The 25,588-nt window shown below is 36.0% G+C and overlaps 5 protein-coding genes across 5 annotated transcripts; 2 read left to right on the top strand and 3 right to left on the bottom strand.

Annotated features, from left to right (window-relative positions):
* Positions 1-2,939: 2,939 nt before the first annotated feature.
* On the bottom strand, positions 2,940-4,694 carry or30bv1 (odorant receptor, family 30, subfamily BV, member 1). The gene has a single exon (XM_056736901.1). It carries the CDS (start codon positions 3,915-3,917, stop codon positions 2,940-2,942), a length of 978 nt encoding a protein of 325 aa, XP_056592879.1. The 5' UTR covers positions 3,918-4,694.
* Positions 4,695-6,984: 2,290 nt separating this feature from the next.
* LOC130411448 (olfactory receptor 6N1-like) lies at positions 6,985-7,956 on the bottom strand. Its single transcript, XM_056736067.1, has one exon. It carries the CDS (start codon positions 7,954-7,956, stop codon positions 6,985-6,987), a length of 972 nt encoding a protein of 323 aa, XP_056592045.1.
* Positions 7,957-12,403: 4,447 nt separating this feature from the next.
* Positions 12,404-13,387, bottom strand: LOC130411447 (olfactory receptor 6N1-like). Its single transcript, XM_056736066.1, has one exon. It carries the CDS (start codon positions 13,385-13,387, stop codon positions 12,404-12,406), a length of 984 nt encoding a protein of 327 aa, XP_056592044.1.
* Positions 13,388-17,777: 4,390 nt separating this feature from the next.
* LOC130411806 (olfactory receptor Olfr180-like) lies at positions 17,778-18,776 on the top strand. Its single transcript, XM_056736687.1, has one exon. The coding sequence runs from the start codon at positions 17,778-17,780 to the stop codon at positions 18,774-18,776; it is 999 nt and encodes a 332-aa protein (XP_056592665.1).
* Positions 18,777-23,721: 4,945 nt separating this feature from the next.
* On the top strand, positions 23,722-24,726 carry LOC130411446 (olfactory receptor 1500-like). Its single transcript, XM_056736064.1, has one exon. It carries the CDS (start codon positions 23,722-23,724, stop codon positions 24,724-24,726), a length of 1,005 nt encoding a protein of 334 aa, XP_056592042.1.
* The last annotated feature ends 862 nt before the right edge of the window (positions 24,727-25,588 follow it).

The raw sequence follows: 25,588 nt of genomic DNA, 5'->3' as shown, positions 1-25,588 counted from the left end.
CAGATTCGAGAAATCAAAACACAACCATAGCTTTTAATTTGAGCTACATTCACTAGAAAGGGATGACTTCACGCAGACGAGTCAGAGAGCGCCCTCTAGTGGTTATTTGGAGGAACTACTAACATTCCACTGGCATGTGTGGCCTGTTAAACACATTGACACAAAGTGGCATGCTGGGAGCCCTTGATGCATAGAATGCTGACAGAATAATTAATAGTAAATCAACATTGATTATACATCAAAAAAAAAACACAGTACATTCAAGGTACAAGCAGAAAACAATAATTCAGATGTAAAGTACGTAAATAAAAACAAATCAATACAAAAAGATGATTAATTTTATGATAGAGAAAACAGTCAGAATGTTCAGCCACATTTGAATTATTTACATAATTATTATTTTCTTTCTTAAACATCACATTACAGAGAATGATAAAAATGCTTTATGCATATTGTACATTAGACATGTTTAAAACCAGTTATCATTGAATATGCAGTATTATAATACTTATCATCATCATATCTGTTCACACACAAGGCCTTTTATATTCATCATAATGCATATAATCAGTACCTATGAGAAAAAAGCTAAAAGACTACACAATAGACTGAAAATATTATTTATTATATTATTTAAAAAGACGTCACTGATTTAGCCTTGCATCTGTTCTATTCCTCTGGACGTACCATTTCAGAAAAAACTGTCCGATCTCTTTAATCCGTATGGAGTAGACGAAGGGATTTACTAAAGGTGGAAGGAGGCTAATACATAACTAGGGAGATTTTCTTACTGCTGAAGTTTGGTATATTAGATGTGGTGTGAACAACAAACCATGGCACATAATAGATGACAATGAAAGTCATTTGTGTTGTACACAATATAACCGTCGTTAAACCAATATCTAGAAATCACTTTGGCAAGTCAACAGTGTAAAACCGGATATTAAACAGAGACAAACTCAGCATGACAAGGCACATAGGTTTATGGAGGTTGTGTCAATGATAAAAAGGACGATGAGAGAATTGCCTCTGAGTACAGCCACGTAGACGCAAATGTACATCTTTTTAGTTATGCCAAGCTCTGGAATATTTCAAATATTGTTTATAATATAATTAGAAACAACCATCTGATCTTTTGGCTGAACAGTGTGTGTTTGTGCAACATCACTGCTAATAAACTATTATTAAAAATTCTTGTATATATTTTTACATGTGGTCAAAGTGTCTGAATATTATTTGTTTGTTTAAAAAATAAAAGCTTGAATAGCCCAACATTTTGTTTGAAGAGACTAAATTGGGCGCCTGCTTGTGAGAACTCAACTGTGATTTACTGTTTTCTACATAAATCCGTTCTACATCATGTAAAGTACTTAACCTTGATATCTTTACAGGAGAAATGTGGGGATTTTACATTTACATTTAGTCATTTAGCAGACGTCTAGTCTTTAGCTGCATCTAGTGGTGAGGTTGCAAATTGCAACCACCGGGTCACTCCACCCCTTCCTTTCGAAGCATGGTGGCTGACACAGGACACACACGTTGTCACATTTATCGCTTCTTTGCCGAAGGAGATGACATATTTATGAAACGCGTGTTTGTCCATATAGGGCTACTGTAGAAACAACATGGGAAATTCCATGCAAGGGGACCAGTGATGTATATAGATAGAAATGGCTCATTCTAAGGTAATAAAACCATAACACTTAAATATGTGAGGTCTTTCTACACCTCTGAAGACATAGTTATGTATGTTGTATTGCATTTCTGTCAATGATCCTCCAAAAAAATACACACTGAAAATTTAATACCGAGTAAGGTCATGTCAAAAATTTAAATCAATGAAATTAATGATTTAATTCAAACTTTAATGTTCCTAATCTCATTACAGTGATACAGGGTTACGGTGATTGGAATGACATGGCTAATTTTGGTTAATGAGGACTCTCCATAAATAGATACGGTACAAACTGTATGCTCTATCCTCTTTAACTCTACCTCTAAACAGAACACGTTCAAAAAATATAAAAACCCCTAAACCAAAACCATGTTAACATTGTTATTTACATCATTATATACATTAGTGTCTTTGTAAAACACATAAACCAACCCCCCACACACAATCTTTATCATAATGCGTTTCTATAGGCAAACTGGTACACTGAGTTGTTTTCTATCCTCAAAAATGTTTTCATTTTTATTTCAAGAATGGTTTAGTATGTTTATTTATTTGAATTATATGTAAAGCTCAGATAAAAACTTAATCCACATTACACTCTTTCTTTCTTATATACACTTATTTTCAACCCAACAATGTGTCAAAAAGAGACGAACCCATCACGATGGGTTGTAATTTAACCTATGGGTCGTTTCAACCCAAAATGATGTGTTGTTTTAACTCACGGTTGGGTCAAATATAAACATTTTCTGGGTTAATTTAATCTAATGGTTGAGTTCGTTCTTTTTTTCCCCAATGCAAAAGCAATTTTTAGAGTGACATCATCAGAACATTGAATCTTTTGCAGGTCAAACCAGTACACACACAGATGTCAGGCCTTTTAAAAGAGTGCTACATGCAAAGAAATCTTTAAATAACAATAAACTCAGTTGTTTTCATTTTTTAACAGTATTTTTACTAAATGCTTAGCTCCGTGCTAAATATTATTACTATAATACTTTCTCACAAATGTACAGTTTTTTACAGTTATTCATCTGTTGCTGATGCAGTTTTAGGCTTGGATTAGAAACGCCAGATTTGAGGGATACTTTAGAAATACTTCACAACAACTAAACAGATTATACAATAATATTTTAGTGTAATTCCCACATAGAAATCATATGGTTCTTGTTTTCTTTTTTTCAATGAAAACACCACAACACATAATAATTCTTAACTAATAAAATCTTCAAACAATCTAAGCATTCCTCAGACGACATGTGTTTCAGATTGCAATCACATTGATTCTGGCTGTCTCTTGAATCACTCTTTGCTTGTTTATCCACCTAATAAAAATCTTTCGGATCTCCTGGGTGCGTAAACAGTAAATAAATGGATTTATCAGTGGAGGAACGAGACTATAGAGCAGTATGAGAAGTATTCTAAAATCTGTGCTGATTTTGAATTGCAGGACGCTTGTGATGTACACGACGCAGCGAGGCACGTAAAACAGGGTGATGATGCACAGCTGCGTGCTGCATGTCGCAAAGGTCTTCCAGCGGCTGTGAGCATTTGCAAGCTTCATCACAGATGCTATGATGTGACAATAAGAGTAAATGATGAACGCTAGAGGAACAAGGAGGACGAACAGAGCCAAACACAGAGTGAGCAGCTTCTGTTGGCTGCTATCACCACAAGCCAGGTTTGTAATAGAGATGTGGTCACAGTAGCATTGAATGATCAGTTTTGGACCGCAGTAAGGAAGCTGTTGGGCGAGTAGGGTGGCTATAGTGGGGGCGATTAAGCCAGCCAGCCAGGCTGTGATGTTGAAGATGTACGTTAAGCGATTTGTCATGATGGTCTGGTATCGCAGAGAGTAACATATAGCCACATAGCGATCAAGGGCCATGATCATCAATATCAGCGAGTTTATTGTCCCCAAGTAGTGGATCATATGCATTTGGAGGAAGCAAGCGTGAAAAGGGGACGCTCCGGCATCGAACCAGTACTTGGCTATGATCTTAGGCAAAGCAACCGTGGAGAAACACGTATCACAAAGCGCCAGGCTCGCGAGGATAATGTACATGGGCTTTCTGAGGCTTTCGGAGGTAAAAAAGAACACCAGAAAGAGCGTGTTTCCAGTCAGTGTGATGATGTAGACGAGGAAAAAAATGGCAGAAACGAGGCCATAATAGTCGGAGTGGAGCCCAGGGAAACCCACAATGATGAACTCGGAGATGGTCGTCCAGTTCTTCCATAACATTTTGTCAAAGCCTGTAGAAATGATTGGACAAAAGTGATTAGTGATCTGAATTAATCAATGCAATGATAGGTTTACAAAATTATTTGATATATTAAAAAAAAACATTTAAAAGCAGCCATAAGCAAACATGATACAGAACACATATCTAGAAAATGAAAATGCACCTGATATGCTGACACTGAAGATAAATGTGTTATTATGGATCACTGGGTGTTTTATAGTGCTTGCTGCTATATACTTTGTCATATGCATGTGGTTTGATCCTTCATTTTTTTCCATTATTGATGACGCTGATAGAGTCAGGGTGGCTTTAGGGACTGGATGTCATTCAAACCTATGAAGTTAGGTTTACCCACAACTGAAATGAGTGACAGTTTAATGTTCTTTGTGCTGAACACAAATGAAGATTTTTTAATAAAAGTTTGTAACTAAGCCGTTTTGGGTCACCATTGGCTCCCATAGTAGAACAAAAGACTTATGACAATGAAATGAAATGTATAAATGTTTGTAACAACTGGAGGATGGGCAAATGATGACAAAATTTTCATTTTCGGGTGAACTATTCCTTCAAATTGTTTTAAGACCTCTTTTCTTTTTCTGAAGTGTTTTTGACAGCGACATACTGTATATGCTGTACAGCATCTGGCCCACTTTTTTTGACACTTGCTCCCTTTTTGACCATTTGATGTGATATTTTGTTGTGTTTCATATTGGCCCTTTTATTTAAAATAAAAACCATTTGAATGAAAGTATTTCATATAATTTAAAAATGCAAAAAACCTGCATTTGTACTTTGCACAATGGCAATAAAGCTGAATATAGTATATATGATATTTGTTTGTCCAAATACTGGATGGATGGAGAATGAAAGGATAAGTAAATATATCAACTTTTACATTAAATAATTTTAAGATATAGATGAGAATTAAACTTTAAAGTGATAGTTCGCTCTAAAATTACAATGTAGTTTCAAACACTCTTTCTTCTTGGGTACACAAAAAGTGGTTTTGTGTACATACAGTGAAGTTAATGGGGTCCAATGTTGTATCTAACGTTCTTCAAAGTATCTTCTTTTGTGTTCTGCAGAAGAAAGAAAGTCATTCTGGTTTGAAATGACATGAGGGTGAATAAATGATCAAATAATTTTACATTTTGGGTGAACCGTCCCTTTGACGTATCTCAATGCTTACAATTTGCAAAAAATGATCCTCACATAAAAGACAACTCTTCCTGTCTGTGTCATTGGGTCTCAGGGGTTTTTCAGTGTGTTTGTGGGTTTCTTAGTGTCCGCATGCACATTACATTAATTGACGTTGTCACTTATTTACAGAATTCCTCAGTGAAATCCTCCCATGTTTTCTTTCCTGTTCCAAAGGGTATACCCATATACTGTCTCCGGAGAACAAATTAAGGGCATGTAAAAAATATGTTGACACATTTTAGACAAACAATGTTAAATTGTTTATACTGCATGGTTACATCAAATCCCATGACTTCACACCTCAAGTGTCAAAGTTATGTCCATCTCACCTTCAACATGATAAGACTGTAAATACTAGCTTTGTAAATAGAAAAGTATTTATATTAAAATACTTGTTCCAGTAATGTTGTCAGGCACGTAATGTAGAGGACTAAAGAATAATGTTTATCATTTTATAAAATGATTCAATGAATTGTTTACTTTAATTATTTTTTATATAAAATTGTTGTCTTGTGGTCTAGCACTTTGTGCAAAGTTGTCTTCTTATCTAAACAGGCTTTCATATTAGTAGGATGGTTTTAATAAGCTATTACATTTATAAATTAAGTTATAATAAAGTTTATCTATGTGAAGCATTAAGGCTTTACAAAAAGTTTGTTTTAATGAAATTAAACTTTTAATAGTGTACACTGGTTTTTGGATTCTATTGGTGTGATGTAATCTGTTTGTAAGGCCTAGTTGGAAATCCAGAAGAACAGTTATTCCTATTTGAACAATGCCCCTAAACACACTACAAAATCGATGTTGTAATGATTTTAATGAAAACAATTAGAATTTATTTTATGGTTTTTATTCTTTTTTTTCAGCAGGGTAACTATACCCATACTGTGCTGCACACTATTGACAATATTGAGTTGAAGCTTGACTTAGAAAAATTTAATCGCAAATCAAATCGCAGTGTCTGTCAAAAAAAAACCAATAAGTTATTTTCCCCAAATCATGCAGCCCAAGAGTGGTCCCAAGTCTGGTGGTCACAATTCCGGTGGTCCTATATCCAGTGGTCCCTAGTCTGGTGGTCCGAGAGGCGTCCGTTCCTGATATTCTGCCCATGGAGTCTGCTCTGCCGGTGGTGGTTGCTGCTTTGTGTAAGTCTATGAGAAGTCCTCACTAATAACACAAACCAGTACAGGTATGTGTTTGGATCTATTTTATGTCACTTAATAAACATTCTTTATTGTTATTGGTTATTGTTTAAGCTATATGCATTGCTTATATGTGATTTAAATAAATATGGGAATTAAAATGTAAAACATTTTTGTATTATGGGAAGGCAGCACGTCAAATCTAGTTTGTCAAGTAACATGCTTAAGCTTCAAGCAGTGGTCAAACATAAAAAATATGCGAGAATAAGCTTTAGTTTACATGCAGCACACTTTGCAAGCACAGTGAACTCATCAGTATAGGAAAAAGACAGTTGCGTTGAGCCAATTCACCAGCATTAATTCTCATAAATTTCAGTGTGAAAGGAAGACAAGTGTACAATGTTTTTCCCACGTTTTTTTATAAGGTAATAAGACAAAATCAGAGCACATAATTAAAAAAAACAGCACCATATTTGCATGCGTGTTATTAAATTACATTTTTTAAATTATTTATTTATTTTATGCCTTAATGCAGAATCTTTCACATTAGCTTTACAAAAAGAGTATATTCCACAGCTCTATTAAGAGATTCTTGTATTAGAGGTTTATGTGCCAATGCATAAAAGTAATTTCTATTTTGAAAGCAATATAAACACATCAAGTCAGTCTGGAAAATGAAAAGGAGAAAAGAACATGGAAGACTGTCACAGTTAGCCGTGAAAAATTATGACAAACCTAATGAACCAATTTTTTTCGTTCCAACTTTTTTGTGCAAAAGCACATCAGCTAATCGTTTTCTGATCTCTTTAGTTCTGATGCAGTAAACAGCGGGATTTATTAGTGGTGGAACCAGAGAGGCAACAATCAAAATTGCATTTCGCTCAGTTAAAGTTAGCACAACTCCTATTCGAGTTAACAAGGACGAGACAATCTTTGGCAAAAAAAAGCTGAACAAGACAATAAGGTGACTTAAACATGTACTGATCATTTGCTTTTTGCTTGCATTGTTGGTGAGTTTGCCTACACTGTATGCCAAAACAGCATACGTGCACAGTATGAAGGGAAACTGTCCAACCATTGGCCACAAACTTAACATTACAGGCATGAAAAAATAAGGTTCAGGATTAACGCAAGCAGCTCTGATCAAAGAAGCATAGTCACAAAACACATATCTGATGAACGGCTGACAGTATGGCAGACTGTCCGCTACAGACATTACAACTCCCAGCACAGCGAATCCAGCAAGCCAGGTTATAACAATGAGCAGAAATACTCGTGAATTTGTTACAATGCTGTGGTACCTTAACGGAAACGTAATTGCAATAAACCGGTCTATTGCCATCAGCGTCAGAGCCATGCATTCTGTAAAGTCACCAAGATGATATAGGAAAGCCCTTGATATACAAGAGTAGTATGAAACAGTTTTAATCTCGGCCAGCAGCACTGAGATCATGGTTGTGCCGCAGGTGGAGGAGAACATTATGTCAACAACAGCAAGGTTACAGATTAATATGTACATTGGTTTGTGTAAATGTCTGTCAGTCAAGATGATGCACAGATTGATGCCGTTCCCAAGCAATATGAGGGTGTAGGTTAATAAGATTAGAAATCCAAGAAATTTTTGGTTTTGCAGGTGATCAAATCCAGTTATTATAAAGCTCTCTACATTTTTTACTGTGTAATTTTCAGATGCCATTTTCAGCCTCCTCCAAAACATTCATATATAAATTCTTTAAAACAGGCCTAGAGTATGCATAGATGAAAAGCAAAAGTCCATTAAAGTCTCAATGTATTCGTATATGCACAGACAAAAAGCTCCAACAAAGGAAAATGGTAAGAAGATGCAGCCGGCGTCTGTTACGGCAACATGATGAGAACTGTAAAAGTTGAAGAACAGTTTTAACAATAATACAAAAAGGGTTTCATTCATTTTATAAAACAAAGAAAACAATTGTACGAAAAGTGCAAGGAATGTTCCACTCATATGGTAAAGTGTGGCTGTGTGTGTTATGTCCTGCCTTTTATATTGTTAAAGTTTGACAGACACCTCATTGTTTCCTAGCAGCCGTGATTAAGTAACCATAGTTCACAACATAGAATGTCTTTCCCATTATAATTTAAAAGAAAAGTGTTTCAAGAATAAGTGACAATAATTAAGGATTAGCTAAGGATTTATCTAGTGCACTTTTATTAGTTATGGTAAAGTGTTTTAAATGTAATAATTAGATTTGATGTTGAGGAGACTGCGGCTGTATCTCTCTAGGTCAGTATATCACATTCTGCCTGTGTCCAGAAAAAAGAAAGTCAGAATTAAATCAATTTAATCAATGGGGTATGACTGACGGTATTCAAATTTTTAGGTGATCTTCACTGGTTAGTTGTTCTTAGGAATGATGACTATTTATTTACTGTTTATCAATACAACCAAAAGAGAACAACTGTTACCAATTCATATGGTTTTACAGTTTACTTGCCTTATTATGTCAAACAGCTATATTTTAACTAAGCTCCTTTGGGTAACTATCTATTTTTTGGCTTGTCTGCATGAAATATATTTTCCTCTTCGTAACCGTCATATGATTTTTGCACTTTTCTATTGTATACAAATGCAAAGAAATGCTTTGCTTTGAATCTGACCATATATTTTTTATATGTTTTAGGTTTAGGGGCTGTGCATTAAAAACATCAGTAGCCTAATTTTATTCATTGGAGGTCTATGAGATGATCTCACTACTATAATAAAACAAACCTCTGTGTGTGATGTGTGAGCGTCATTGGGAATAGAAAGGTTGGGTAACCTTTGTTTTGCTTTTAGATACTGCAGACAATGACAAAGCTATACATTTTTGGGGGATACTGATTAAAAAATGCTTTTTATTTGCTTTCTTATGAATTGTTATTGGCGTACATTACAACAATTTATATGGGAACTATTGAAATATTTGCTTTTTATCAGATTATATTCATTCTGCAGCGCAATCACAAAATGAGCAAGAGAATCAAAAAGCAATTTTTAAAACATGTAAGAAATGTAAATATAATAATAAATACATCTACTAAGACCTGTCATTCAATGAATCGGTGCAAAAACACATACATAGGAACGCATGTGCTGTTCAGTTCCTGATCTTTTTGTCCTGATGGAGTAAACAGTGGGGTTTATAAGAGGCGAAGTCAAAGAGGCAACAATCACTATTGAATTTCGCTGTATTTAATGTGGCACAATTCCTATTCGAGTTAATAAGAAACAGACATTATATACTGAGCAAAATAACTGAACAAGACAATCAGGTGACTTAAGAGTGTGGATCATTTGCTTTTTGTCTGTGGTATTGCGCTCTGGTATTGTAATGGAAACCTACCGCAATAAGTCTATCAACTGCCATCAGGGTTAGAGCCATGCATTAAAACCACCAAGATTATATAGGAAGGCCCTTGGTATTTAAGAGTATACAAGATGGTTTAAATCTCAGCCAGCAGCACTGAGATCATGGTTGTGCTACTGGTAGACGTGCTCATGATGTCCACAACAGCAAGGTTACAGATTATTATGTACATTGGTTTGCGTTCTGTCAGTCAAGATGATGCACAGATTGATTCTGTTCCCAAGCAATATGAGCGTGTAAATTAAATAGATGAGAAATCCAAGAAATTTATGATTTTGCAGGTGATCAAATCACGTGATTATAAATCTGGCATTCATATGCCATTATTAGCCACCAACTACGCAATGTTAAAACAAGCCTGCATTATGAAGAAAAGAAAAGCCAAAGTCTAATAAAGCCTGGTCAGTTGCCATTTCCATCCAAACATACATTACAAGCATGTGTAAAGAGAACATTATGCACAGATGAAAAGTCCATTACAGCCCGAATGTACTCGTATTTGAAAAATGATAGTAAGATGCAGACGGCATGAAGATTATAAAAACAGTAAAAACTGAAGAACAGTTTTAATAGAAAAAAAATAATTGAATGCATTCTAAAAAATAAACCTTTTGCTACTTCTAGTCTTCTTCATCCTCAGAAATTCCACAATACTTAAATGAACAGAAGGTCTAACTGGTGATTGTTACAATCTCATGCAATTGTAAGGCATTGTTTTATTCTCCCTAAGATAGATTGATGTGTGGTTTTCTTGTGTCCTTTCTTGCCATGGAAGGACCATTTTTGGTTCCACAAAGAACCATTCATTCATTTTTTTGAAGAACCCTTTCTTACTTTTTTATAACCTGAAGAACCTTTTTTACCACCAAGAACCTTTTATGAAACCAAAAGGCTCTTCTATGGCATCAAAAAACCTTTTGAAAAACCATTTTTTAAGAGTGTACCTTATGTTGTTGTGGAAGTTCTTCACTTCTGCATAAATTGCAAGTTGAGATCAACTTGACTTCCATATTATAATGAAAAAATGTAACTCTAGGAAAGAAGGCATTTCATTCATGAATGTAAATGACTCGATACTTGAATGCTTCTTGTTCATGCAAGCATTATGTTAGTTATTCACACTAAATATAATTTTAGGGGTTAAATGTTAGGTTGTGTTTGTATTTTTTTTCCCCCTATGAAATTATCTACGTTAATGGATGTTGTCACTTATTTACTGGATTTCTCTATGAAGTCTCTCAGGTTTACTATGCTGTCAACATATTTGCAATGTGTCCTTAATTTGTTCTCTGGAGATAACAGACATATCCTAAAATGCAATCTCTATCTCTAGAGAACAAGTGAAGGGCATGTTGGAAGTGTGTTGATCCCTTGCACATAAACAACATTGAAAGTGTTCATTGCATTTGGTTACATGCAAACCCATGACATCATCTTTTAATGAGTTGCTTGTTGAAAATAAGGTAGATGGAAATAGAACTTTAGTCTGCTATTAACAAATGCATATATGTCTCAAAATTCATCCACTTCTGCTTATAGTTTATATATTTACCTTTAATCTTACTGTTTGCACCTGTACGTGCTAACTGGTATACAGACTGTTTTAAATAAGGACAGATTGAATTATTGTCATATTTATAAAAGTTCAGAGCACGTGGAGTTACTCTTTTATAGAAGTGACCTATACATACTTTTCATCATTAACATTAACTGAATCCTCTTAAATTCCCTTTTGACCATTGACGTTCAAGTGCTCAATGGTGCCAAGGCTCAAATACACAAGTGAATAATAGATCATGTCATTAATATCTCTGTTGGGAACTGACTGGAGGACTAAAAATTAATTACGTTTCATTAGTTTCACCACAAACTCTTTCGTTGTTTTGTGACCTGATTATTCCATACTTTGCCTGAGCTGAAACAGATTAGCGATCAAAAAGTTAGTGGGCCTTATTTCGATTTGAGGTTTATTATGTGTCATAGTTCAGGAAAGCATTTGAATTTTTTAGCTTTAAGTGAAATGTGTTGTAAAGGTCATGAAGGAGGTCTTGAATGAGAGTCGATAGGATGAAGAGGTCTCTTGTCTGCAATGGTCTTGAATAAAGTATAAATGATTGAGTTTAATATAAATAATTGAAATATCACTTTCAAACATAGTGTAGAGTAAGAGATACAGAAATGTTCTCATTGAAAAGATTAGATTTTTAGGTTCTGTTGTGTCAGTGAAAAAGACTATTTCAACCAATTTGAATTAATAATTCAACTTTTGAATTTCTAGCAGAATGATCCTGGAGTCTTTCAAGACTCCACAAGGTGAATTTGAAGGTTTTGAATGATTTCCAACAGTTGAAATCCATTCTCATTAACATATTTGTAGTTCGTAATGAAATACGTTGTTTGACTGAGATAAACTTTTCATTTTATTTTCAAAAAACATTTATGTAATTTACTCTGTGTTGCATCCAAATGTATGGGATGAAAGCATCTGCCAAATGCATAAAAATGTAAACGTAAACTAAAATACACCATTCATCTACCCTTACTTGCTTTAGACATTTGTCAATCTAAAGAAAGATTTTGTTTTACATAATATAATTCACTTTGTCATGCACTATCATTTAAAATAGGAAGAGCTCTGAATACATTTTGATCATTTCATTCAAACAGTACAGCAGGTATTTATGCTTAGGCCTAGAATCACAAAACAGAAACAAACATACTGTACAAGTGCATTAGCATTGTAACACAATATAGATGCTATGACAAATCTAAAGAACGTGGCTTGAAAGGAATCGGTGCAACTTTTTTACCCATAAGCACATAAGCTAATCGTTTTCTGATCTCTTTTGTTCTGATGGAGTAAACAGTGGGATTTATTAGTGGTGGAACCAGAGAGGCTACAATCATTATTGCATTTCGTTCTGTTAAAGTTAGCACAACTCCTATTCGAGTTAGTAAAATAGAGACTAGCTTTGGTGCATAATAACTAAACAACACAATAAGGTGACTTAAACATGTACTGATCATTTGCATTTTGCTTGCATTGTTGGAGAGTTTGGCCACGCTGTACGCCAGCACTGCATAGGTGCACAAAATAAAAGGAAACTGTCCAAACATTAGCCACAAACTTAATATCACAGGCAATAAAAAGTAAGGTTCAGGATTAACACAAGCAGCTCTGATCAAGGCAGGATCCTCACAAAACACATATCTGATGACGGGCTTGGACTGGCAGTATGGGAGACTGGCTGTCACAGACATTTTTAAACCTCCCATCCCGAATCCAATGAGCCACATTATTAAAATAAACAGAATTGATCTCGAATTCGTTACAATGCTGTGGTACCTTAATGGAAACCTAATCGCAATAAGTCGATCTAATGCCATCAGGGTCAGAGTCAGGCATTCTGTGACATCACCAAGATGATAGAAGAACATCCTTGAGAAACAAGAGTTGTATGAAACCGTTTTAATCTCGGCCAGCAGCACTGAGATCATGGTTGTGCCGCAGGTAGAAGAGTACATTATATCAACAACAGCAAGGTTACAGATTAATATGTACATTGGTTTGTGTAAATGTCTGTCAGTCAAGATGATGCACAGATTGATGCCGTTCCCAAGCAATATGAGGGTGTAGGTTATTAAGATTAGAAATCCAAGAAATTTTTGGTTTTGCAGGTGATCAAATCCAGTTATTATAAAGCTCTCTACATTTTTTACTGTGTCATTTTCATATGCCATTTTCAGGCACCAACCACTTAATATTAAAACAGGCCTGCAGTATGAAGAAAAGAAAAGCCAAAGTCTAATAAAGTCTCAATGTATTCGTATATGCAAAGACAACAAGCCCCAAGGAAAGAAAATGGAAGTAAGATGCAGCCGGCGTCCGTAACTGCCAGGTGATGAGAACTGTAAGAGTGGAAGAACAGTTTTAAGAGAAATACAAAAAGAGTTTCATTCATTCTAAACTGGAGAGAAAAATATGTAAAACAATAATCTGTTGAGGAACTCCTTAAATCCGATACAATTTGCATATAAATTGGAAATGTTCCTCTCATCCAGAAAACTGATCTGTGTGTTTTTGTGTGTTTGATGTCCAGCCTTTATATTTTGTAATGTTTGACAGACACCTCATCGTTTCCTAGCAGCCTTAACACAAACAAATGTTAGGAACACTTTAAATAATGTTTATGAATGAGACCTCATTATAAGTCATTAACTTACATGAGCAAATATTAATGATATTTACAGCATTGATTAATCTTAGTTAGTTAGTTAGTACTATTATAATTGTTAATTCTTTGTTCATGTTTGTTCATTGCGCATTTATTTATATTAACAGACCCCCCCGAAAAATTATTAATAAATGTTGAAATTAACAATTTGACGAACAAATGCTGTTTATGTTTTGTTTTGTTTGTTAGTTCCTGTTAACTAGTTGAGCTTATTGAAAAATGTTACCAAATTATTTACAACACATTAGTAAAGTTTTCAAACGTTAAGAATTATTAATGCATTTTAATGGCACATTTATCTGTTGTGGTTTACAATTTTAGAATTAAATGTAGGGGTGTCTGGGGCTGTATCCCATCTATAAGTTTTTTGCACAGAATTGCACAAACAAGTGAATACAATAAAACACACTCGCATATGTTTAATTCTGCAGTCATGCTAACTGTGTTACGCAGTCGTCCGAAGATATTTTGGATTTCGTTGCGTAGTAAAGTTCAAGTTTAATGAAATCCGACTTGCGAATTCGCAAACAGTAGATGGATATGTCACGGTTGACCTTTTCAAATGGAGGAAATGCTAAAATTACAAAATCCAATTTTGCACAATACAGCTTTAAAACAACAAATGTTTATTATATTTGATTTTTTTAAGTATGTAGGGGCTGTTCTTTATTTCATTCAATGAAAGTGGTGGGATAAGGGATTGTATTGGTATATCACATTCTGCTTGTGAATCGTTGAATCGGTGTTGAATGACAGTTTTCACTGTTTAGGAAAGTTTACTTATTTACTCTTATTAGTACTGGCAATACGGTAATCAACTCTTATGTAGTATTTTTATTTTATTTTGTTTTGTTTTGTTTTGTAATTATTTCATTCTTTTTATTTATTTTCTTATACTTTGATCTCATGTTTCATGATGAGTGTTGCAGGTCATAAACATGTCATATTTGGTGTGATAACTTGTTTGTGGTTATTTTTAGCATTATTACCTATGTTGATGGACATTGTCAGTTATTTACTGGATTGCTTTGTGAGAATTCTCTCAAGTTTGGTTTCCCATCAACACACTTGCAATGTGCCCTTAATTTGCTCTTTGGAGAGACCAGATCTCATAGTGCAATCTTTAGAGTCTGTCTGGTATCTCCTGAGAACAAATTAGAGCTGATTGCATGTATGTTGATACCTTCCAGATACTGTAAACATCAGTGCACTTGGTTACATGCAAAGCAATGACATCATCTTTTATGAGTTCCTTGTAGAAAATACAAAGGTAGATAGAAATTATGTACAACTGTATTCTTAATGTTCACAAATGCATTTACAACTAAATCAAAATTCATTCACACTTTCTTATGGTTTAATGATTTACTAGTAGTCTTACAATTTGCACCTAGTATACATCTCCTACCTTGTATACAGACTGTGCTCAAATTAATACATGTGCAGTAAATAATAGCCTATATGTTGATTTTTTATTTTATTTTATAACATTTACCAATTCTCTTGAACTCCCTGTTGAGCATTGATGTTCCTTTTCAATTGCTCAATGGTGCCAGAGTTCTAATACACTGATGAATAATAGATTGTGTCATTAATATCTCTGTTGGGAAATAACTGGATGCCTAAAATTAATTTACACTTCATTTAGCAAACCACTTCATGGGTTCATTAAAAAAAAAAAAGATAAAAGGAGCACACATGGCCAAGTGATGAAGCCCCATGTTTTCCTGGCGTGTCCACCCTGGTCCAGTGAACTTGTTCAATAAAATAATATGACAGTTTTCTTCTTCTATTTTGAATAAAAACGATTTAAAACAAAATAGTTATGCAAATATCTCAATGAAACACCTTTTTAATTATGGAATGAAAAGCATATATTACAATGCATTACTCGCCGAAATGTCAGCGCTCATATTTCACAGAATACAACAATTGGTAAGTAAGGGCCAAAGTTCTCACAAATATATTTTTTGTGGTCTTTACTAGTGGCCTATAAATGGATTTATTAAATTGATTCATTTGTGTAAAGAATAGGTTTGGGGCATAGAAAATATCAAGAACTTTATGGCAACAAGTCAGCAGCTTAAGCCTTTGGACACAGAGAGGGATCTAGCAGCATCATCAGTATGGTGAGAAGAGACATTTGACAGACCGTGAAAAATGATACAAATTTATAACATTTCACAACCATCTATATGGGCATAGGTACAGGATGCTGCCTCTTGTCATTTTTGACATGTTAGGTTAAATCATCATGACCTTTGCCACCTCTGTTTCTATTTTGTTCATTGCAAGTCACACTGCACTTGTTTTTTTACTGTTGCTTTACTCTAATGAGCTTTGAGACACCAGACTAAAATGCCTCAGGTCCCATATCAACCTCTCCACAGATTTGCTTCAGCAAACACAGTGCTGCTATAGTTGGGTGATTAGCAGGTTTCTCATTATCTTTGGAACATACATAGATGATGCAACATCACACACAAACATTTCAGGAGACTTTCCATCAAGCAAAGAAACTTTTGTCAATTAAAGAAAACATAAATCATTCTCTGTGTCACTTTAGTGATGTCAATTCACAAAATCTTACAAATTCAAGATTTATTCTCAAGTAGCCAGACCTTTACATGATGTTTCTCAACAAGCTGGTCGGAGCACAGTATAGGCCTTCAATATGAGTAAAAGGGATATTTCACCCAAAAATCTCAATTCTGTCATCATTTACAACTTCTATGACTTTCTTTCTTCTGCGGAATACAAAAGATGTGTGTTACCAAATGATGGTTTTGTGGCCATACAATAGAAGTGAATGGTAATGCCGTTGTATGGTTTACAACATTCTTTAAAATATCTTCTTTACATTTACATTTAGGCATTTGGCAGACGCTTTTATCCAAAGCGACTTACAGTGCACTTATTACAGGGACAATCCCCCTGGAGCAAAATGGAGTAAAGTGTCTTACTCAAGGACACACTGGTGGGGGCTGCTGGGATCGAACCAGCAACCTTTTGATTACCAGTTCAGTGGTTTAACCCACTAGACCACCATCTCCACTTTTTTTGTGTCTTTCAGAAGAAAGTAGTTCATAAATGCAATGCTAAATTACATTTAATAAGTGACTTTATTTTTAGGTCCCATATGCCTTTTGGCCCTTTATAAACAGAAACAGAATCATTGATGTCTCTGACCTCAGCCCTTCCTCCAGCGCGTAAACCCAAAATCGACACATTTAAAGCCGTTTATGGTGTCCGTAAAAGGCTTCTGATGAGTGAAATCATATTTTAATCTATGAAATAAACATTTTAAGGTATCTACCTAGGGTTGGAGCTGAAACACGATCTGAAGCCCTGAATAGCCAGAACTGAATAGGATTTATTGCCTTATATGCATAATCACCAACAAAAACGGAGCACAGCAGGTTGTATTCTGATGACTTTTTGAAGAGTTTTGTACTGTAATTGAAGAATAATTCTAAAGGGCATGATCGTATTTCATATTACACAACCTTTGTATCATCAATTTGAAGCACAGTTTATTTTTTTGCATTTTAGACATCCTGCCCTCGCCACAAGGGGCAAGGTCTCTCTAGACATGCTGTTAATATAAATATGTCTGATATTTGGTAATGGCTGTAGTGTCAGTCTTGGAGTAGTTGAAATTCAGCTCAAACAATGTGCGATCTCTGTTTCTCATCACTCACTTGGTAAACTATGTTATAGCTATAAGAATTGATTATGAATTATTTTAAAGATCAGTAATTCTGACCATAAGTTCATAATACTAATACTTCAAGCTTGTTAAATGTGCTCATGACAGGAAATGATTCATGTCTGGTTTCAATGATCTTGAACCAAATCTTTTTCACAGGTAACACAGAAGTTGCACAGCAGGTATCATGTCTTCTATGCTGTCAAACACCTCTGTAAATTCATCCTTTGTTCGTCCAGCGACTTTCTTCATCAATGGCTTTTCTAATATCCCACATGCAAAGTACTACTATGTGTTTTTTTCTGTTGCGTATGTTGTGACCATTTTGGGAAATTCTTTTATCATGTCCACCATCTATTTGGCTCGCAGGCTGCACACGGCCAAATACATTGCTGTTTTCAATTTGGCTCTTTCTGATCTGTGTGGAAACTCGGCTTTGATTCCCAAAGTCATTGACATGTTTTTGTTCGATCACCAGGACATTTCGTACGAGGCCTGCTTGGCGAATATGTTTTTTGTATATCATTTCATGAACATGCAGTCTTTAACACTTCTCGTTTTGGCTTTTGACAGACTGATCGCTATTTGTTTTCCTCTAAGATATCATGCCATTGTAACTAAATCAGTCATGTTTCTGATCATAGCAGTTATGTGGATGTTTTCTGTGACTATGTTTGCCATCCTTGTAGGTTTGCTCACTAGACTCTCGTTTTGTAGATCCACTGTGGTCGATAGTTATTTCTGTGATCATGGTCCTATCTATAGACTAGCTTGTAATGATAATTACATAAATAACATTATGGCAAATATTTGCATTGGTCTCCTGATTTGCTTGCCACTTTTGCTAATAATCATCTCATATTTTTGCATCGCTTTGGCTTTATCTAAGATTGCACACGGTGTGGAGCGGATCAAAGCCATGAAAACCTGTTCATCCCATCTCTTGTTGGTGGCTATTTTTTATCTTCCAGTTATAAGTGTTAATATTTCAGCTTTATTAGCATCTCTTCATCCGAACGCCCGCATAATTAACAATGCCCTCTCGCAGATAATACCACCCATGCTGAATCCCATCATATACACTTTAAAGACAGACGAGGTCATGCAATCCATAAAAGAACTGTACAAACGAAACAACGTGAACCTGATAATTGAAAGAAATATTAAACGCATTGGAAGAAATTAACAGTTATAAACACATTTTAATCTCAATTCTTTTAATTGGTTGTGCTTAAAAAACTGCTTATTTATTCTTCTCTATATTACTGTACATTTTTATTGTCTGCCTGAATGATGCTGTTTGCTTGCATGTTAATGTTAATATTTTTAATGATATATCCCTGTGGGCATTGAACAAATACTTTATATAGTTGGCTTACCGTCTGTGTATACTAAACGATTTATCAATTCACTAGAATAAAAAATTGTAGAAATAAAGAACATTTAATCTGTATTTGTGTAAGAGTACATCATTTGGGTTGCAAGCATGACATACATGCCCAAAGCATTTGTACTTGAACCAAATTTTGTTTCCTTCGTTCAAGCACTGAAAAGAAATTGGTTCACAATTTTATACCATAACATGAGCAACTATCTGGGGTAATTTTTGGAAGAGAATAAACATGAGATGCATGGCCGTAACCAGCTATGAGGTCATTTTTCATATTGAAAATTATAATGTGAAGCTCTGAATGATTATTCTGAATATAATGATTATTATATTTATTAAAGTTGAACGATTTACAGCCTTGATTGAAAGTATTAGGTATAATTTTTGACACCCCACCACGACACCTCACTCATTTTCCAACCTTGGCTACGGCCATGACCTGATGTACATTATTGTGAACTGCAACACTTTATTTGTTCATGGTTTAAGAGAAACTAAATTTGTTCAATGTTTGTGACTGATGCTTTAATTTTTCCTTTGCTATATCTATTTTTTCTAAAATTACACTGGATGAGGCCACATCCTGTCTGGCACCCAATTTTTATTTATTTATCTCATTTTAAAGTTTAATTTTTATTGAAGTGCTGCCCGAACATTAACAAGGATGTTAACATTTAACTGTCAATTGTACAAAATGGGAGTAATGTGTGTGAAATATGTTAAGTGTGAATTACCGTATCATCATATTAATAAAAAATAATAAAGTTCAGTCGGACCACAAGTTTAATACACTTAGTACTACAAAATGGTTAAATAAAAAAGCAATTTTCAGTTTATTTACTGTGGGTCTAACACTGCATCACAAAACTTAAAGTCTGGGTAAAGAGAATTCTGAGAATTGTTTCTAAACACATTATAGACGTTAGAAATGTATTGCTGAAACACATTACAAAGACTCAGAAGTATGAAGTACTAAATAGTGGAGTTAAACTATTAAACAGTATTTCACCGATTCTCTGTTCAGGATTTTTGGACGGGGCTAAAACGGGGGATTGATGACACAATGGATTGTCCAAGCATGCATGGCCCCTTCCCTATTAATAGAGCGTCTATAGCAGGGCTATTCCATTAGTTTGTCATGGTGGCCAGTTCATGAAAAACATGCCAAATGAGGGGCCGGAGGGATATGGGTTGCAATATAAGGTATGATAAGAACAATAAGATATATACGTTTTATTTTTTCCCAAATTCCATTTTTCTGTTTTAATGTTTCTGAATTCTGTGTTTTCCGTCATTCTCTATTCAATAGTACTAAATTTGCCCACATAAAAAAATAGTTCAGTACACTACAGTATTCACTTATGAACTATATAAAACATCCTGCAGTAGATACATTGAACCGTACAGGGAAAAATAAAAATAGATCTTGTTTTTAAATCTTTAATTCGTCTATAAGTAAAAACAAGTTCTATGTTTTTATAACGTAACTAGCACATTTACTGTAGTTTACTAAAGTAAATAATATACTCGGTAGAAAAGAGGGATGGTGTGGTAACCTGGACTTTTATTTTGACGTTTCGCCGCAAAGGGTGTTTGACAGTTGCTTTTTTCAATTCTCACATGAAACAGGTAAGGGACAGTTCATGTGCACGCGTTCTCTGAAAGCTCCACGAGCGCACGCAAAACAATTGCAGATTACATATTAAAACAACTTTGGATATTTGTAAAGTAAATGCACAATTTGAATTTGAAGTTTCTTCCTACTTTTTGGTTAAGAGATAATACATTTGCCACATCTGTGCCATTCCGCGTTATACAGCAAACATGCCTGGATTCGACGATTCAATCACAGGGCCCTAAATATGGGAGCCAGCATGTTGTATTTTCCCCATAAGACACCCAAAGTTCTTTCCTACTTTTAAACATGCTGATTTTGTATTTTAAACTGCCAGTACAGTAACATCGGTGCATTTTAAGATGCCAACGCAGGCTTTTCTACATTCAAACATGTTCATTGGTTGTATTTTGAAACTTCATGACCAAAAAGGGAACTTTTGTGAAACAACATTAACTTACATAGGCGCTGTTCTCCGACCCACTATACTCCGCCCTTGCCTCAGAACTTTTTAAATGGTGGATCTATTCGTGCTATCGAAATGTCAGAATGAAACTAATACATGTTCTCATCAGTCATCGCCCTGTTCACCGGGTCTCGCAGGAGAGCTTGTTTGCGAGACGCGCCACTCGCATATGTTCACACCAAACGCGAGCAATCGCGTTCAACGCTCTTTAATTACTCGCTCGAAAAGTTCGTTAATTTCGCCTGAGTGACGCGAAAACTCTTTGTGCGAATTCATAGCTCGAGTTGAAAGTGCTCAACTTTCGCGGAAGAACGCCTCGAACGCGCCGCCCGATTCGCGTCATTCGCAGCGCCTGCCGCGAGTTCGCGTCTATTCGTCTTTGCATTGACTATATATGTAATTTACTCGCGCCAAACTGTGCTGCTGCGGTTCGTGCTGAATGGAACAGACGCGCGTCACTTCATAACTATAGGGTCAGTTCCCGACTGAACTCATTTATATTTTATTAATAGAGATTATTTTTCACACAATCCTTGAAGGGCCGGAACGAATTACATCGAGGACCGGGTTCCTGTCAAGCACCTTTTCACAGCTAACCAATGACGGAGACTCAAGTTTCAATTCAATTCAAGTTTATTTATATAGCGCTTTTCACAATGTGTATTGTTTCAAAGCAGCTTTACAGGGGCAAACAGGAAAAAAAGAAAAGTTAAAACACAGCACAGTGCATGGTATTTATACAACGAGTAAGTTCATTCTAATAAATAACATCTAATTTCTAAATAAATAAATAAATACATGAATGAATGCAGTCTCCCGGTGAGCAGGCCAACACTGACCTGTCGTTTAATAACAATATGCGAGGAACGTGATTGGTTGAAAAATAAAACGGCAGCAAAACGCACGTTGGAGAGTAGTTTTATATAAATTAAAGTTTAATTTTCACTTTCAATAACTTTTGATTGCATTTCTAGCCAGAAATTAATAAGGCCCAAGTTCTGCCGCCGCAGACACCAGCCTAAGCTCTGCCGCCGCAGACACCAGCCTAAGCTCTGCCGGCTCTGCCGCCGCAGACACCAGCCTAAGCTCTGCCGCCGCAGACACCAGCCCAAGCTCTGCCGCCGCAGACACCAGCCTAAGCTCTGCCGCCGCAGACACCAGCCCAAGCTCTGCCGCCGCAGACACCAGCCCAAGCTCTGCCGCCGCAGCTACCATCCCAAGCTCTGCCGCCGCAGACACCAGCCCAAGCTCTGCCGCCGCAGCTACCATCCCAAGCTCTGCCGCCGCAGACACCAGCCCAAACTCTGCCGCCGCAGACACCAGCCTAAGATCTGCCGGGTCTGCCGCCGCAGACACCAGCCCAAGCTCTGCCGCCGCAGACACCAGCCTAAGCTCTGCCGCCGCAGACACCAGCCCAAGCTCTGCCGCCGCAGACACCAGCCCAAACTCTGCCGCCGCAGACACCAGCCTAAGCTCTGCCGCCACAGACACCAGCCTAAGCTCTGCCGCCACAGACACCAGCCTAAGCTCTGCCGCCGCAGACACCAGCCTAAGCTCTGCCGCCACAGACACCAGCCTAAGCTCTGCCGCCACAGACACCAGCCTAAGCTCTGCCCGGCTCTGCTGCCGCAGACACCAGCCCTAGCTCTGCCGCCGCAGACACCAGCCCAAGCTCTGCCGCCGCAGACACCAGCCTAAGCTCTGCCGCTGCACTCATGCCCACATACCTTTTTCATGCCACCTACGCAGCCTCTAGCCTTGCATCTTTTGGGGCTTTCAATTCACCTCTTGTGGTGCGCTCTGGGTTCGGGCCTTGACAGGGTGAGAGTGCTCCGGGTTCGATAGGAACCGGCGAGCTCGGGGCCTGCTCCCCGGATACAACACCGACAAGCATACATTTGCCACTCCTGTCATTGTGTAGTGTAACAACCCAGATAGCAAAGCTAATTGATTTATTGTTGCATCAATGTGGAGAATAACCAATATAACATTTGCTTCAACATTAAATCAGTTGTATTTGGTATCACAAAAACATAAAATGCACATTTTTAAGGGCTGATTTTCTTGTGCCTATTGGTCTACTTTATATTTTTTGGATTCGAAGAGAATTTTGTATTTGAACGGAATGAGCATTCGAATCACTGTGAAAGACCCAACACAACTTCTTGCAGAGAATGGTGTAATTGAAGAATAATTCTTAAGAGCATGATGTTATTTCATATTAACTCATATTACAATCTTTGTATCGCCATGTTGAAGCATAGTTTAGTTTTTTACATTTTAGACATCCTGCCCTCACCACAAGGGGCAAGGTCTCTATACACATGCTGTTAATATAAATGTGTCGGACATTTGGTAGTGGCTGTAGAGTGTCATTCTTATAGTAAATACAATGTGCCTTCTCTGTTTTTCCTCACTGACTTGGTAAGCTTTCGAATAGCTAAGAACAATTATAATATTCTAAATATCAGTAATTCTGAATTACTTTTTTATTATTTCATTATATATATATATATATATATATATATATATACACTCTGATAATGCAAATATTTTAAGCATGTTTAATGGGCTATTGAATTGAAATGATTCATGTCTGGTTCAATGATCTTGAACCAAATCTTTTTCACAGGTAACACAGAAGTTGTACAGCAGGTATCATGTCTTCTATGCTGTCAAACACCTCTGTAAATTCATCCTTTGTTCGTCCAGCGACTTTCTTCATCAATGGCTTTTCTAATATACCACATGCAAAGTACTACTATGTGTTTTTGTCTGTTGCGTATGTGGTGACCATTTTGGGAAATTCTTTTATCATGTCCACCATCTATTTGGCTCGCAGGCTGCACACGGCCAAATACATTGCTGTTTTCAATTTGGCTCTTTCTGATCTGTGTGGAAACTCGGCTTTGATTCCCAAAGTCATTGACATGTTTTTGTTCGATCACCAGGACATTTTGTACGATACCTGTTTGGTGAATATGTTTTTTGTATTTCATTTCATGAACATGCAGTCTTTAACACTTCTCGTTTTGGCTTTTGACAGACTGATCGCTATTTGTTTTCCTCTAAGATATCATGCCATTGTAACTAAATCAGTCATGTTTCTGATCATAGCAGTTATGTGGATGTTTTCTGTGACTATGTTTGCCATCCTTGTAGGTTTGCTCACTAGACTCTCATTTTGTAGATCCACTGTGGTCGATAGTTATTTCTGTGATCATGGTCCTATCTATAGACTAGCTTGTAATGATAATTACATAAATAAAATTTGGGCTAATATTTGCTTTGGTCTCCTGATTTGCTTTCCACTTTTGCTAGTAATCATCTCATATTTTTGCATCGGTTTGGCTTTATCTAAGATTGCACACGGTGTGGAGCGGATCAAAGCCATGAAAACCTGTTCATCCCATCTCTTGTTGGTGGCTATTTTTTATCTTCCAGTTATAAGTCTTAATATTGCAGCTTTAACAGCATCTCTCCATCCGAACGCCCGCATAATTAACAATTCCCTCTCGCAGATAATACCACCCATGCTGAATCCCATCATATACACTTTAAAGACAGACGAGGTCATGCAATCCATAAAAGAACTGTACAAACGAAACAAGGTGAACCTTATGATGAAAAGAAATGTCAAACACATTGGGGGAAATTATTCATAAAATACACTTTTATTGTCTGCATCAATGATGCTTTTTTCTTGAGTGTTGAAATATATTTAATTTTAGTTGGCTTACCTTTTGTTTATGTCTAACAAAACAGACTTAACGAATGACTAGAATTAAACATTATGTTTTGAAATAAAGAATATTTAATCTGTATTTGAAAAAGAGTGCATCATTTGTGTTGACAGAAATGCCAGACATGACAGACATGCCTAAATCATTTGTGCTTGAACCTGATTGTTTGCTCTGACACACTACAAAAATAGGTTCACAAATGTAAACTATAAAGGTTTGAACACTGTATTCACTGATGTGTCAGTGCAAGCTGTTTTCAGTTTAGACGGTTGCAACATTTTTTTTCTTCTATATTTTTAGAACACTTACTACAAAATAGTAAGCTCATAAAAACTGTGAAATACCACAAAAGCAAATATGAAACTTATGTTACGACAAAAAAACACTTATTTTTTAATATTTCAATGTATTCTGCTTTTGCCCGGAATTATTTGCACACATTTTCTCTTAGAATTGTATAAACCAGCTTTTTGGGCTTTTACCCATCTATGCTTTTTAAACAACATTGAAGTTGTTCCTAGTTATTCGTTGCTCTTATTGGCTGCTGTTTATCTTTTTTCAGTAGTCATCCATTTCAAATACATTTTTATTTAATGAAATATCAGTTTGTAACGAAAAAATGTTAACACCTTCAGATAAAAACCTTTTAAGATTATAAGAAACAGCTCACTTAAGAGGTAGTGTATATAACCTGTCATGAAACTGGGTGAGACAGGGACAGGGACAGAGCACCCAGATGCAGAGAGTGGGTAAGGGACAAGACTTTGATAACAAATAAGGAAAC

This window comes from Triplophysa dalaica, chromosome 22 (assembly GCF_015846415.1).
Source record: "Triplophysa dalaica isolate WHDGS20190420 chromosome 22, ASM1584641v1, whole genome shotgun sequence".
Taxonomy (NCBI): domain Eukaryota; kingdom Metazoa; phylum Chordata; class Actinopteri; order Cypriniformes; family Nemacheilidae; genus Triplophysa; species Triplophysa dalaica.
Note: the sequence above shows the minus strand (reverse complement) of the source record. Positions and strands in the feature narration are given on the sequence as shown.